This window comes from Anopheles aquasalis, chromosome 2 (assembly GCF_943734665.1).
Source record: "Anopheles aquasalis chromosome 2, idAnoAquaMG_Q_19, whole genome shotgun sequence".
Classification (NCBI taxonomy): Eukaryota; Metazoa; Arthropoda; class Insecta; order Diptera; family Culicidae; genus Anopheles; species Anopheles aquasalis.
In genome coordinates this window covers 6,697,111-6,710,037 of record NC_064877.1, presented here as the reverse complement: position 1 = coordinate 6,710,037, position 12,927 = coordinate 6,697,111, and the positions used below count along the sequence as shown (strand labels likewise).

Genomic DNA, 12,927 nt, shown 5'->3' with positions numbered 1-12,927 from the left:
TCGTTAAAATTTGTTCATTTTTCAATTAGCATATGAAAATTGTTATGGTAAAACGATACTTCTAAACTCAAATAAGATTTTCTCATTCAGTCGGGGCGATCCCGTATCTTTATTCAGCAAATATACGGCCCCGCTTTCCAGGGGAAATCAAATAAGCCTCATCAATCATAATCGACACTCGCTATAAGATTGCTAATGTCTGCAAAGCGACCTGTTAGCAAGAAACACTGATTGTAATTAAAAACTGCATCTCTACAACTCTCATACAAATCATTCGTGGCATATCATTTTCAACCATTCACACTTTGAGGTGAGCCCTTGCGTTCGAATTTCCTGTGTACTTCCTTTAACGTATGCATTAAAAAAAAGAGACAAAATTTGAATGGCGATAAAAAATAAAGTATGACAGATAATTGAGTTCTGTAAATTACATGTGGAAAGGGAGTTTATCAGTTTATCAGCAAAAAAATTCTACGCCATTCCGAATAGGATTCTGGAAGTTAGACGGTAATTTCGACATGGTAGTCAAAAACATATTTGTGCACATGTTTTTCAACTATTTCTGTGTCTTTTCATTTAATTTCTCCTCCGTTTTTCCAATAAAATTGTTAAAATAGATCCTACGTTTAAAGTTAGCCCAGAAATTTTCGATGGGCAGCAGCTGGGGGACGTTGAGGGGGTTCGCAAGCTTTGGTATCACATTGGTACTCAGCCGCTTCATTTCGTTTAACGATCACTTCGCGTATCGTTTCTGGTCAGACTCCCCGATCTTTGTACTATTAGTGTTCCTTGATGATTGACGCAACTTTCTACAGTCACTTTGCATAATAAATTTTTCCGATCACGACCAGTTCGGAGTTAAAGAAGGGCAGCTGATTGTTAGCCAATGGAGGGCCTTTTTGAGGAACTTGGTCTGTGAGTGAATTTAACTTTAGAGCTCACTTTCTTCGTGCGGAAAGTAAAATATGAAGTGCCTTTTAATAATTTTTCATCTAGACTGAGATAGGTATCGCGTGCATTCACCACCGCCACGCCGCGATGCGCCAAAAAAAATTAACTTGACGATCGTGGTCAACCGCTGTCGCTGTGACATTAATTGCTGCTCTGAGATTAGTGGCCGGGATATTCGCTTTCTGACATGTATGGCTATGTACTCCAAATACTTCTTAATTATTTGGGCCGTTGCACCGATCTCACGGCCAATCGCACGCAGCGATGTAACCACTTTTTCCTCGGTATCGGTCATCAGCATCCTTTGGAGGTTTTGGTCGGTCAGAGTCGTCGGCCGTGCCGAACTATGCCTTCTTGTGATGCTATTATTGTTGGGCAATAGTGCCAAGATCTTGTAGATACTGAAACGGCCATATCCGACACTCACAAAGTGTCACACGATAATCTTTTTGGTCGCGTCAGGATACCGTTTTTGAAATGCGCAAACCTCGGAACGAAGTTGCTTCGCTTTTTTCGTCATCACGATTAGAGTTGGACTGATAAAGCTTTCAAATTTTGTCTGATGACTCATAGATAACTATTATTGATGCTGCATTTTTAGTTTCTGCAATGCGATTGACGGTTTGCCCAGGAAAAATCGGCAAATTTTGTCTCTTTTTTTTAATGCATACGTTATAACAAAGAGTTCCTTTTCAACAATGATAGCATTGTCACTTCAAAGCATCTGTTCGATCGAGTACAATTACAAGATTAGTTCTTGTTTTAGACATGTAGATTGTCCGCTTTTGATTGAGGTAAAAGGAGAAACACAATTTTTCTCCTAGTAGATGTATTTGATGGATTTCAGGTTGACGCATAAAAGTTGGCAGTTTGTAGCATATGAAACATATTTTCATTATTTATTTTACTATTATTCACCTAAACTAGAAAAATTGAATGAAGAAACATTTTTTCAACATTTTAACATTCACCACATAGTGGAGTTCGAGATTTCTGGGTTATTTAGCGATTTAAATTGCTATTAAAAATCCCTGAGAGTACCGGCCACCTGGCGCCTCCATCAGTGGGTTTTGGCAATGAAGCTGAATCATTTCGTTTTTCCGGCGCGGCGACAAGATTTGGAATTGTGTTTATCTCTATGACCACAAAAAGCCAATTTAATGAAGCCATCCATACTATAAACTGCGGCCTGCATGCGGATATGAGTTTGAGACCCCTGATCTAAACGTTGGAAGCCACTTCCTTTGGCAGCAATTCCGCTCGCTTGTGCATAACCAGAACTGAATGACGGACCCGGCAATAAAAGGAATTAGTCCTCATTTCCTGAAAGGTTAACGTCCTCCGGTTAGGGGCCGCTTGTTTTCCCAACCATTTATTCCAACAATTCAAATATTTTCTTAGTAAAAGGCCCATTCTGGATTTTTTTCTAGTCAAGCAGCAGAAAAAGGTCCGCAGATGAATACTACCCACATGCCTATCGCGAGTGGGGATTTCGGTGAATAAATTGATACCACATACTCTCCAAAAGCTTATGTTTTGCAATTATAAACAGATGGCGGTCCCCCACCGCCAGCCATCTTGACAGAAGGGAATATCATCATCTGTATTTCATCTGGATGGCATCCTACCTGCGAGCTGTGCAAATTCCCATGGCCCTTGATTATCATTGATGGCTGCTGAAGACACGCTCAGCTCGGTTTGATGCGTCTAATGAACCGAGACATATTTGATCCCGATATCGTCCTCCCGTGACATACCTCTGAGGCCGAAGGTTCAGATGTCGCTAGTGGTTATTGCACCGAGTCACAGCGAGTGCTTCAATTCAATAAACATGCTAACGTAACTTGAGTACCAATTTGAACGATTCTCCTCACTGCACTCGAGTGGCCTCGGTGCGTGCGATATGCGAACGAGGAAACCGAAAGGGTCAGGGACGATGTTGCGGAATGTGGTATTTTGCTATCTGGTTGCAACGATTCAAATCGATTTCTCTGCCTTTGCCACTACTCGTTGAAGTGCCGATGGGGAAGCGTTGAAGCATGAATGCGGAATATCTCTATTGTTCATATCATCAGCGATATCGGTCCATTGCATAGAAATAAACTTCTTGGTACCGATCGAGTGCGGTTTCTGGCTACTGCAATTCAGCACAAAACACAATCCGAGTGTAGGTCATTGTTGAGTGATTCCTAGAAGAAGCACCGCTTGACGTTGATTTCATAAATATCGCTTGGTATCCTTTGGGCGAGATCCAGAGACCATCTTGATCATTTTTCATTATTACGTTGCATCGACTGCAACGCAACGAATGTGCTGCTGCTGTTGCTGCTGTTGCTGCTGCTGCACTAATGAACAACTTTTACAGCTCACTTAAGGGCCGAGGTAGAGGAGATTACGCAAAAGATGAGCGGCAGTCGCTTCGTTTTCCCTCAATTTAACGATGGAGACGTTCTCCAGCACGTTTCCAGCACAGAGATTGCCCTCAGGGCTGCAGCGGTCACAGCGCGTGAAGGACGCGGCTTCAGCCTCGGGCTTCCTACCAACTCCGTTGCTATTCAAGAAGGCACGAAATGATGCCATCCGGCCAACCCAAACCATTGCTGCTGCTGCCAATGGAAAACGATTTTTCATGCACGGAATGATTTTCCACCAAGACGTGCACACAGACAGATCCAGGGACACAGAGACAGTGGCAAACCACAAACCACAAGCACCCCGTTCCCGGGATTGGGCTCTGCGGTGACTTAGTGGCCACCGCACTCGTGGTACCGGTGGGAGGGAGTCTGCATCCTGCCCGGATGGTCTTGTAAATAGCTAAGCCAAAAGGCGTTCATCCGCTACGCTTTGTCCCGGCCGTTTGTTGCATCATCTTCATCAAAGGAGGAGCAGCAGCAGAACCGGCGGTCCGTGCGCACAGAGCACGAATATAGAGCACACTTCCGGTGTCGCCAGTAAGCCATCCTCCCGTGTTGCGTTCAGGATATATTCGAGCTGGCGCATCCGAGGAACCTGGAAAGGATCATATCTGTCGAGCATAAAATCGTTTCATTTTATCCAGTCGGGGGAGGGATTCTTCTCGAGATGAGACGAGGAGAGTCATCAACAGCAGGGGGTGTTGCGCCCACCACCACCACCATCATGCACCAGGACCAATCTTGCGTTCAGAGTTCATTCATCAAATTGCGCTCCGTTCAAGGAGAGCAGCAGCTTCGAGGAAGGGACCGGAACGCGGGTGATGATAGAGTGAAGCACTTGTTGCCGGCATTTATGAGGCTGAGAGCTTCGGGGAGATCCTTTTCATTTTCCTTTTTTGCTTTGCCAGTTCCGTGCGCCCTAGTTCGTGTTGCCCTGGACGAGGAAACCCTTCACGCAGAGGGCAAAGAAGGGAAGCGGAGTGAATCCCTCGCTCATTCGAACAAGATTAATTACCCTTATCACAGCATTCCGCTCCACCCCGAATACCGCACTGGGCTGGTGTTGATTTCGTGCTGCTCATGGTGGCAACGCTGGCAAAGATCGATGGTGGATGGTGGTTCCGCCCCGAAAATGAAGATAGTAACGGAGCAGAGAAGCAGTCGTGGCCAGTGGAATATCAATTTTCGTTCACCCAACGCGTCCAACGTTGAGATGTGGCATCGACTTGGATTGAGCTATTCAATCATCGAAGCACAATGGCGAGCTACGCTGCTGCTTTATTCTCAACACAAAACAGTCAATGGGATGGAGTGTCCCAAATGGGGGGATGGGGGGTGGACACTCCCGAGGGTCCAGTTTAATGCAATTATCCGCTACAAAGTACCTGGCAGGGTGGAATGGAAGGACAAACAGACAGACGTTTGGGAAGTAAATCTTTCCCAACTGAATGCCATAATCGATTTGCGATCCACTTCCACTTGTGGACTTCCATTTGATACACTCTCGAGAACTTGCACCGGGCATGTGCGTAGTGGTGTGTTCAAGACAAACAGCCCGCGAGACAAGCCCTAGGATTAGCGAGTAACGAAGTGAAAGATTTATTGCACTTACACCCTCACCACCACCACCACCACCAGAAAGGGAGTTGGAAAGGACAAACAATGGAAAGAATTTTCGTCACCATTCTGCTACGTTCTCGGCTCACGAATGGAGCCCCATTTTAGCCTTTGCACAGTTTTGTGTCGCTTTATTGCTTCTGCACCGATAAAGATTGGGCTGGTGGAAAGGGGGTGTCCTCGTGCGGACGTGCGAGTGTTTTATTTTTTACGAGGCGAGAAACAACATCAGCGTGATTGATTCCTCACAACCCCGGGCATCAGCGGGGGGGTGGGACCAGCCCCTGACCAGTGTGAGGGTAGCTTTGCCTCCTATCGAATTACGTACGGAGTAGCGCGGCTCGTGCAAGGATCGTGGTGCTGGCGAAAGTTTTATTTGGTGCACCCTTAGTGACACCCTTTTTTGGCCCATTTTTTTCACCGCTGGTGGAGGAGGACGAGTATTGGATTTCAAATGTCGAAACTCAAAACTCCAAAACCCGCCGTACGGAGGTGTGTCGAGTGATTTCGAGTGTTTTGTTTTGAGAAATGTTTGGTTTTTGTTTTTCGCGGATGGAAAATGCTCCCCCCGACGCAGTTGTTAATCCTCGCGATGGTGGATTAGCGCTCTATCGGTGAAATGGCTGAGAGAGAGAGGCTGAATGTCAAACGCCACTAGGAACCACCGGGAAGGGCCCACTGTAAACGCAGCTTTATGGCGTCCGTGACCGTGGGTTTTAATGAATGTTTGATGAAGGCGAATGAAGAAGGGAAGGGTTCCGGGGGCCAGAAAAGAAGCCGATCCGTGATAACCATAAGCCAATAAGACCATTAATCAGGGGACGCATAATGAATGTACAGAACGGCCGCTAGGATGGGGACAATCACCAGACCTACGCTCTCTCTCTCTCTCTCTCTCTGTCAAACGAACTATTGGAACATTCAAGGGCAAGGGTGTGATCGTGTGTGCAATCTCATCTCGTCGACGAACGAATCCCGAAGGCGTTTCCGTTGTATAGCAACGCAACAGGCAACAACGAAACTGCTCTGCTAAGCAACACCAACGCGCTGGTTGCTTGGAACCAGCAATTGAGCTTAACCACAGGGTGGCGGCAGAGGACAGGGCATAGAATGGAATCTATCAGGGAGAAGGGTGTGCGTGCATGGACAGGACTTACCGATTACCACCAGACTGTTGCCAAGCAGCCCGGCTAGGCCGATGAAACCGAAGAATACGGGCACCATCATCGAGACGATCCGTTCGATCGTCGAAGTGTTGGCGTGGTACAGTGCCTCGTTGCCGAACGAGTAGTTTAACCGCTCGATCCAGGACAGATTGTTGTCGGCGGTTGCCGCTAGCGATGGTAGCTGCATCACCACCGCCGGCAGCAGCAGCTCATCGTTCACTTCCGTATCGTTCATTTTGTGCTGCCTATTTTTGGGGCGCGTTGCACTAGCCAAGGGAGCTCCAGCAATCGTCTATTCGACACTTCAACAGCTACTGGCACTGCTGCTGCACTCACCACCGGATGGCCGGTTTTGCGATTTGACACTTTACACTCACATTGCGCTGGGCCAAAAGTACTGGATTCGCACGAGATTTGTGGGAGTCTTTTGTGTTTTGGTCACAGACCACACCAGTTTTGGTGGTGCGTTGCGGTTTTGATAATGTTCGTACGGTGCTCTTTGGTTTAAGTCATTTTTGGGGGGCGTAAATTCGGACACATGACACTACGCCAGTATCAGTTGCTTCAATCTGTCTGCCTACTCTACAGGGGGCATAAGAGTTGAAGGATTGTACGTGATGCTCGAGAGTTAAGCTGTTGTTTGAGCCCGGAATGAAAATATGACCAGCGCACAGCTGGTCACACACATGACCATATTTTACAATATTTCCGGCGACTATGCCATATTCATTTGATGCAAAAAGTTTGAATTGCTTCCCCTGTTCCGTTTTGTTTGTGCGACCACCCAGTGATCCCGTTTGTTTTTCATGCTTCGCGCTCCGATCGATTTCGATTTTTCATTGTGGACGCCACATTTACTTAGTAACAGTTTGAGTGTGCCCCAGATGCCACATGAGGACGAGAGGACGCCGGTATTTTCCCCAGGGGGGTTTCTGTGCATTTCTGTTTGTGCAATGGCATTCCAGGCCCTTCCCTGCCATTCCTCAACTGCAACGTTATTGCAGTCGCACACGGCGCTGCAGATAACAAACAGAGAGTGTGGTTCGTTCGCCAGCCGGCAAGAGGACTCACTCGCCCCTCACATGATAAGTTGCTGAGCATAAAACGTGCGCTCGAGTGCCATAAAACTGAAAGTGGAAAGTACTAAAAAAAGGGCAAACAATCGTGGACAAAGGGAAACTATTAATTTGTCTCCGGTACTCGCGCGTCCGTTCGATCGGTTCGATTGGTATCATTTGCGTGTTTTGAACGATTGCCAATGTATTTCCGGAGATGCTTTTCTACAATCCGAGTGATACGAATTTTCCATTCCATTTCCGCCTCCGGGAAATTCATTGAGGGAAAACAGCGAGTTTCCGGTTGTGCAACGTTGAATATGCCATCAAGTGTCATCCCCTCAGCAACCCTGTGATTCATTTCTCGGCCAAAGACGTCATGGGCTCGATCTGTCACTCTGCGGCAGCGGGAAGCCAACATCAAAGTAACCCATTTTTAACAAATTCCCCGAACGGAGGTCCGGGGACTTCAACAAAACCGAACGAAGCGGTATGATTACGCGCTCGAGAGCCACACTGATGACGCTTGATGATGAGAATCTGGCCTCAAGAGACGGCCTCGCCTCGTGGAGCGTACTGGAGCGTAAATTTGCTGAGCGGGAAGTATTTGAATGTTGGGCCTCGAAGCGGAGCTGCCGCCGGTGGCAACCTGAACAGCAACTTGAGTTAAACAGCTTACCAGCTAAGCAAAAACCGGTTCGTTTCATTGATAAAAACTTGCGCACGTGTAGTTGGACTTATCCGTAATTCATAACACGTCTGGTTCGCAATTTGCTGAATGCATTCATGCCCTCTCTGGCTGGTCTCACTCCGCTCGGGGGTGCGCTGCAACCTTAATCAAGAGTTATATCGGATGTTGGGTAGTCACACCGACCGAGTTGTTACCGATTTCCGAGCAAGGCCAGGGATTAGTTACGGGCGGATTAGTGGGAATTAATTCCGAGCAAGCATTTTTCTCCAAATCACACACGACCATCGGGTGGCGGAAAGAGTGGTATAAATGTAATTGTAATTGTCGCCGATCGCGGCGAATCGTAATAAATTATAACCCTCATCAATCAATAGCCGTCACTCCGGTGTTCGCTGGAACCAGGAACGTGACTTCTCCCGCTCGCCCTTTCGTTCCTTCGTCTCCCCTCGTTCAGTCGGCACCATATGGAGGAGCGTGTTGATTGTGGTCTTTAGCACCCTTTCCCCCAAAGCTTGGCTTCCTTCTGTTTGATGTTTGGCGGCAACCAGCAGAGGACGCTACTAAATAAATCACTCCCGGAGAGAGGCAGGCCCAGGACACAATTAGCGCAAGGAAAGAAGCCCATGGTGGGGCCACGGTCTTTGCTGTGCCTTCTCAGCCTTCACACCATCGAGCTGGAGCGTGCTAATTGCTTCCGAAATGCCTGGAAGCATTATAAAGCAGCGCACCGCGGTGAGGCTGCCGCTTAAAGTTCGGAATGCCTGAATGTTTATGGGATTGATTAATCCCTCTCTCTCACTTTCTTCCTCTGGGCGAAAAATCACGGTCAACGGAAGCTTACCAGGGACCCGAAACTCTCCTCCACCGGACGATGTCAAGCCCAAACTCCAACTAATATTTATGCCACACCATTAGGCGAAACCGAAATCGGAGAGGTGTTTTGTGAAGTTTTTTTTTCTGTTCTGTGCGTGTTGTGATACCGTTCCAACAACTTTCAAACTGTTGTTCATCATCAGGCGCAAAAAGGACAAAGTGTTACTCCAGCTGGAGCCCCGGACCAGACCGCCATGGGAAGTTTGAGGGCCTTCTATTCAAATTAAAGAAGCCTTTCCAACTCGTGGCTGCTGCTGTCCACCTCATATACGCACACTCGCGGGCACGGGCGCGGGCGCGATTCGGGAAATGGAAGAAATGTAAATTTTGTTAGAACCAACACGCACACATAAACGTAGACACACCCACAGCACGTATTCACGCAATTTGATAAATAAGTTTGTTGGAAAACCAGCATTAAATTGATTGCGTGCTGGGTGCCTGGGTGGCTGGCAAGGCTGTCTGGCCCTCCTGGCAACGCCTCATTTCGATAATGGCATTACACATTCCCGGTTTCGAGTTCAACCGGGTAGGGACGGGTTACGATTTCCATCATACAAATCGATTCATGTCGCTCAATAAGGTTAGTTAGTGCGCGTTGGGGATGCTGCTGTTGCTGCCACAGAATCGCAGGCTCAACTGGTTGGCCCCAGCAACACACGGAGAGTGCTGAGTTTCCAGCTGTGAAAATGGCCCTGGTTTCTATGAACTCACCAGCGTTTGCTTAGACCAACTGTATCTTGGACGTCGTTCCGTCGGCTCCGAGAATAAACAAATGCGAAAAGTCGTAGAACGGAGGAAGAGTAGAAGGAGAAGCAGCACTACAGATTCGAATTCCAATGCTGGTTGGAGAATATGATACTTTTGGATCGATGGACGCCCCACTCCACGGTGTGAGGGGTCGATCGGTGGTGGGCGAGTGTCTGTCGCATCATCGCATATCAAATTGTGTGCAGCACGATTCCACACGATTGAGCGGCCAGCGGAGGTTGGCGGTGAAAACCGCGGGGTTGTAAGTCGAGGCCATAGTGCCGAGGCCACCCTCCCCCCGGATTGCCCGGATGTTGGTCCATTGTTGCATGTTTATTTATCGAAAGGATTACCGGAGCCGGAGCCTTCCATGAACGAGGGTTTCCGGAGGGTAGGGGCTGGTCAGGGAGGGGCGGCGATGTTTACGAATATTTATGCAAATCACTTCTCGCGAGAAAAGGCTCCCCGCCATCCTTCCCTCGGGGCCGATTAGCATCCTTTTGCGTCAGCAAGAAGGAGACGGAGAGAGGCAAAGAAAAAGAGAGAGAGTGAAAGGGTTGTAAGCAAAGGCGAAGATGTGATTATGTCACTACAGCTCGGTGCTGCCTGCTGGTTGGTTGGTGCTACTTGGAACCGATCCCCCTCTTTTCCAGCGATTTCCCTTTTCCTGTCGCGGAAGAGGCTCACGTGTTGCTTCAGCAAGATCCTGCCGGGCCTATGCTCGTTAGCGCTGGAAGCAATTAAGCAACGGAGGCACTAATCGGGGAAACCTATTAAAATTGAGCATCTTCCTCGCTTGAGGCACCCCCGGAGGCACACCGCAGACACCTTCTTTCGATTTGAAAGAAGAACCTCACAGTTGGAAAAAGCGGCCCGGCGAAGGGTGAAAATAGATAAACGATAAAACACACAGTCTGGTTGGGTTGCGAAAAAGGAATTATGGTCCCAGGGTGCTCGCAGGACTCCCCCGGATCAGGAAGCGAGTGTTGGAGAGCGAGAGATAGCGAGTATTCCGGTTCGTGAAAGGGCCACACTCTTGGCATACACCCAAGATGCCTTCAAATGAGCTGCGCCACTGCTTTGGGGGTCTCCTCTCCTCTGAGCTCCTCCGTTTCTACGGTTTCTTTCCGGTAAAGGTTGGCCAGACCAAACACAGACCTGGTGGTAGATGGTACAGCGGTGGAGAGGGGACTAATAAATGAAGATAAATATTTGTTATTCCAGCGTACACGCCGGTGCGTTAGTGTGTCATTGTTGGAGGCTGGCTGCGGGCTGTTGGCACAAGGCGGCAAGCCAAGCCAAGTCAGCCGCAATGATGTATCACCTGGTGCCAGCTGGAGCCCACAGGTATGCCAGCAGCACAGGAGGCCCACGAAAGGTTGGGAAATGAGTTTTCCACCGGTGTGTCCATCATCATTAACCCCCGGTGGATGGGACCCGTTGTGGGGGGTTCATCGTGTGGCGCGCATCACACCTCTAATGGCGCCCGGCCAGCCCGAAGTCGAATTCGAAGTCGACATCTCCAGTACCGAAGGTGGAAATCCGAAAAATAATGGGATTAATGGTAACCTTTTTCCGGGGGCCGGCTTGACCCCGACGGGCTGTCACAGTGTTGTCTGGTGGCACCCCCTTTCCCTCGCTTTCTTCTTCGCCGGAAGAACGATTCGGCTCCATTCCGATACGGGAATGGTCCTCAAGACCGTTTGAGAGCTCGACGAGTGCGATCGACGTCGACCTGTCATCGGATCCCGGTGTGCTGGTGTGCTGATGTCCTGCAACGTGCTGGAGAGAGATTTAAATAAATAACGAAAGAAGAAAGTGCTGCCAATGGAGCACACGGAACGAACCAATCTAATAGATGGCTGCACCGTAAATCATGCCGTATCCATTACTCCAACTGATAGCAACCAACCCGGTAATAGAATTTGTCACATCCAGCTCCTCTTCCGCCGCCCATGTGTATGATAGGCCGCAGCGAGCGAACCAGTGTTGCAATAATAAACGCTCCAGATGGTATAAAGTCGACCTGTCGGCTGCTGTCAGTGACATGCACTGCACGCCGGGCTTTCGGTTCCGTCGGAACAAAACAAATCAACGCACCGAACCGAAACTGATAAGAGACCATGACCGGACCAGCCTACCGGAAGTGGTTAGTATCGGAGTTGGCATGTTTTTTTTCGGGTTGGTCTGTTCCCAATTTCGCCCGAGACCCTTAGGATGACCTCGGGTCTCCCATTTGATGGGAGACGCGCATCTTCGCAACAGCAGCAGCTTTCCAATAATTTATTGGATTCCTTTCTCGTCGCGCTCATCTGGTCCGTTCCTGGAAGGAAGTACCACTCAAGTCGGGCACTAACGGCATGGCGGTCTGTTGCTTAATCACACGCCGCCGGCCACTACCGTCGTGTTGTGTTGTGTTGTGTTGTGTTGGGTGTTATTTGTTGTTTACACAGCACTTCACATGCGTTGCGCCATAATTTCTCAGATCCCTTCCAGCAAGGGGGGATCTTTCGTCCTTATAATGGCGACTACGCCGTGAGTGGCCGTTACCAGCGCACTATTATGTTCCTCGCCCCAATCACGACCCTCGAATATAACGAATCTGTAAGAATTGCACGGGCACACGGGTCGCTACTACTACACCCTTTGTATCTGATCTTCAAGGTCCCGTGGTCACGTTCGTGGTTTCCCGCTGTGGTTCATTCGTTCTCGGGTTGGAGATTGTTTTATTTTGAAACTCTTGCACACAGCAGGCTACGTGTGGGGTGCTGCGGATGATATTGTTTTAATTCGAAACCCACCGTGAAGTGGCCTTCCTGTTTCGTTTATTTATGATGTCGGCTAAGGGGTTGCACTCGACACTGGACAGCGCAAACCGACCGACCTCCGCCCACCATCACCGGTAACACAAACAATCCGTTTTTCTGCCGTTGTTTGTGTGCGGTTTTGGGGCGCAGTTGTTTGTTGGCCATTTGTTCCCACAATGGCCGAACTTTCTATTTTTAATTGTTAACTAATTTTGCACACAAACCCGCCCTTTAACACACTTCACCTTTTAGAAAATGGCCACTACACTTAATAAGCTTCTCACCAGCTAGTAGCGTCCTAGCGAGGAACACGTACCGACCGTCGATGTAGTGGTCACAGACTGCGATCTCGCTGGCAAATGGCGACAGCGCAGGATTGCTGCGACCGACTGATACGAGATGCAAACGAAAACTGATGAAGGTAACGGCAGGGCATCATCGTCGTCGTGGTCGTCATCATGGCGTGCTCTGTCGGCTCCACGGTTACCGGAGTTGGCTGCGTGAGTGCGCCATGGTATCGCTCAGCACCCAACATATCAGCTACGAGGAGGGGTCTCTCGTCACGAGGACACGGCGAGACTCCTTATCTCTGGTAAGCTGGCG

The 12,927-nt window shown here is 48.8% G+C and overlaps 1 protein-coding gene across 4 annotated transcripts in view; it reads right to left on the bottom strand.

The window, feature by feature from the left end:
* The window catches only part of LOC126571390 (allatostatin-A receptor), a 32,983-nt gene extending 20,275 nt beyond the window's left edge, over positions 1-12,708 (bottom strand). Inside the window, exons 1-2 of one of the 4 annotated variants that reach the window (XM_050229870.1) lie at positions 12,641-12,708; positions 6,140-6,730 (exon numbers count right to left, since the gene is read on the bottom strand). In XM_050229870.1, the coding sequence (XP_050085827.1) occupies positions 6,140-6,383 (244 nt within the window). In that variant the 5' untranslated portion in view covers positions 6,384-6,730; positions 12,641-12,708. Of the gene's footprint in view, positions 1-6,139; positions 6,731-12,569 lie in introns of all 4 variants that reach the window. The other 3 variants (XM_050229872.1, XM_050229873.1, XM_050229874.1) reach the window with 3 other exon arrangements.
* Between the last annotated feature and the right edge of the window lie 219 nt (positions 12,709-12,927).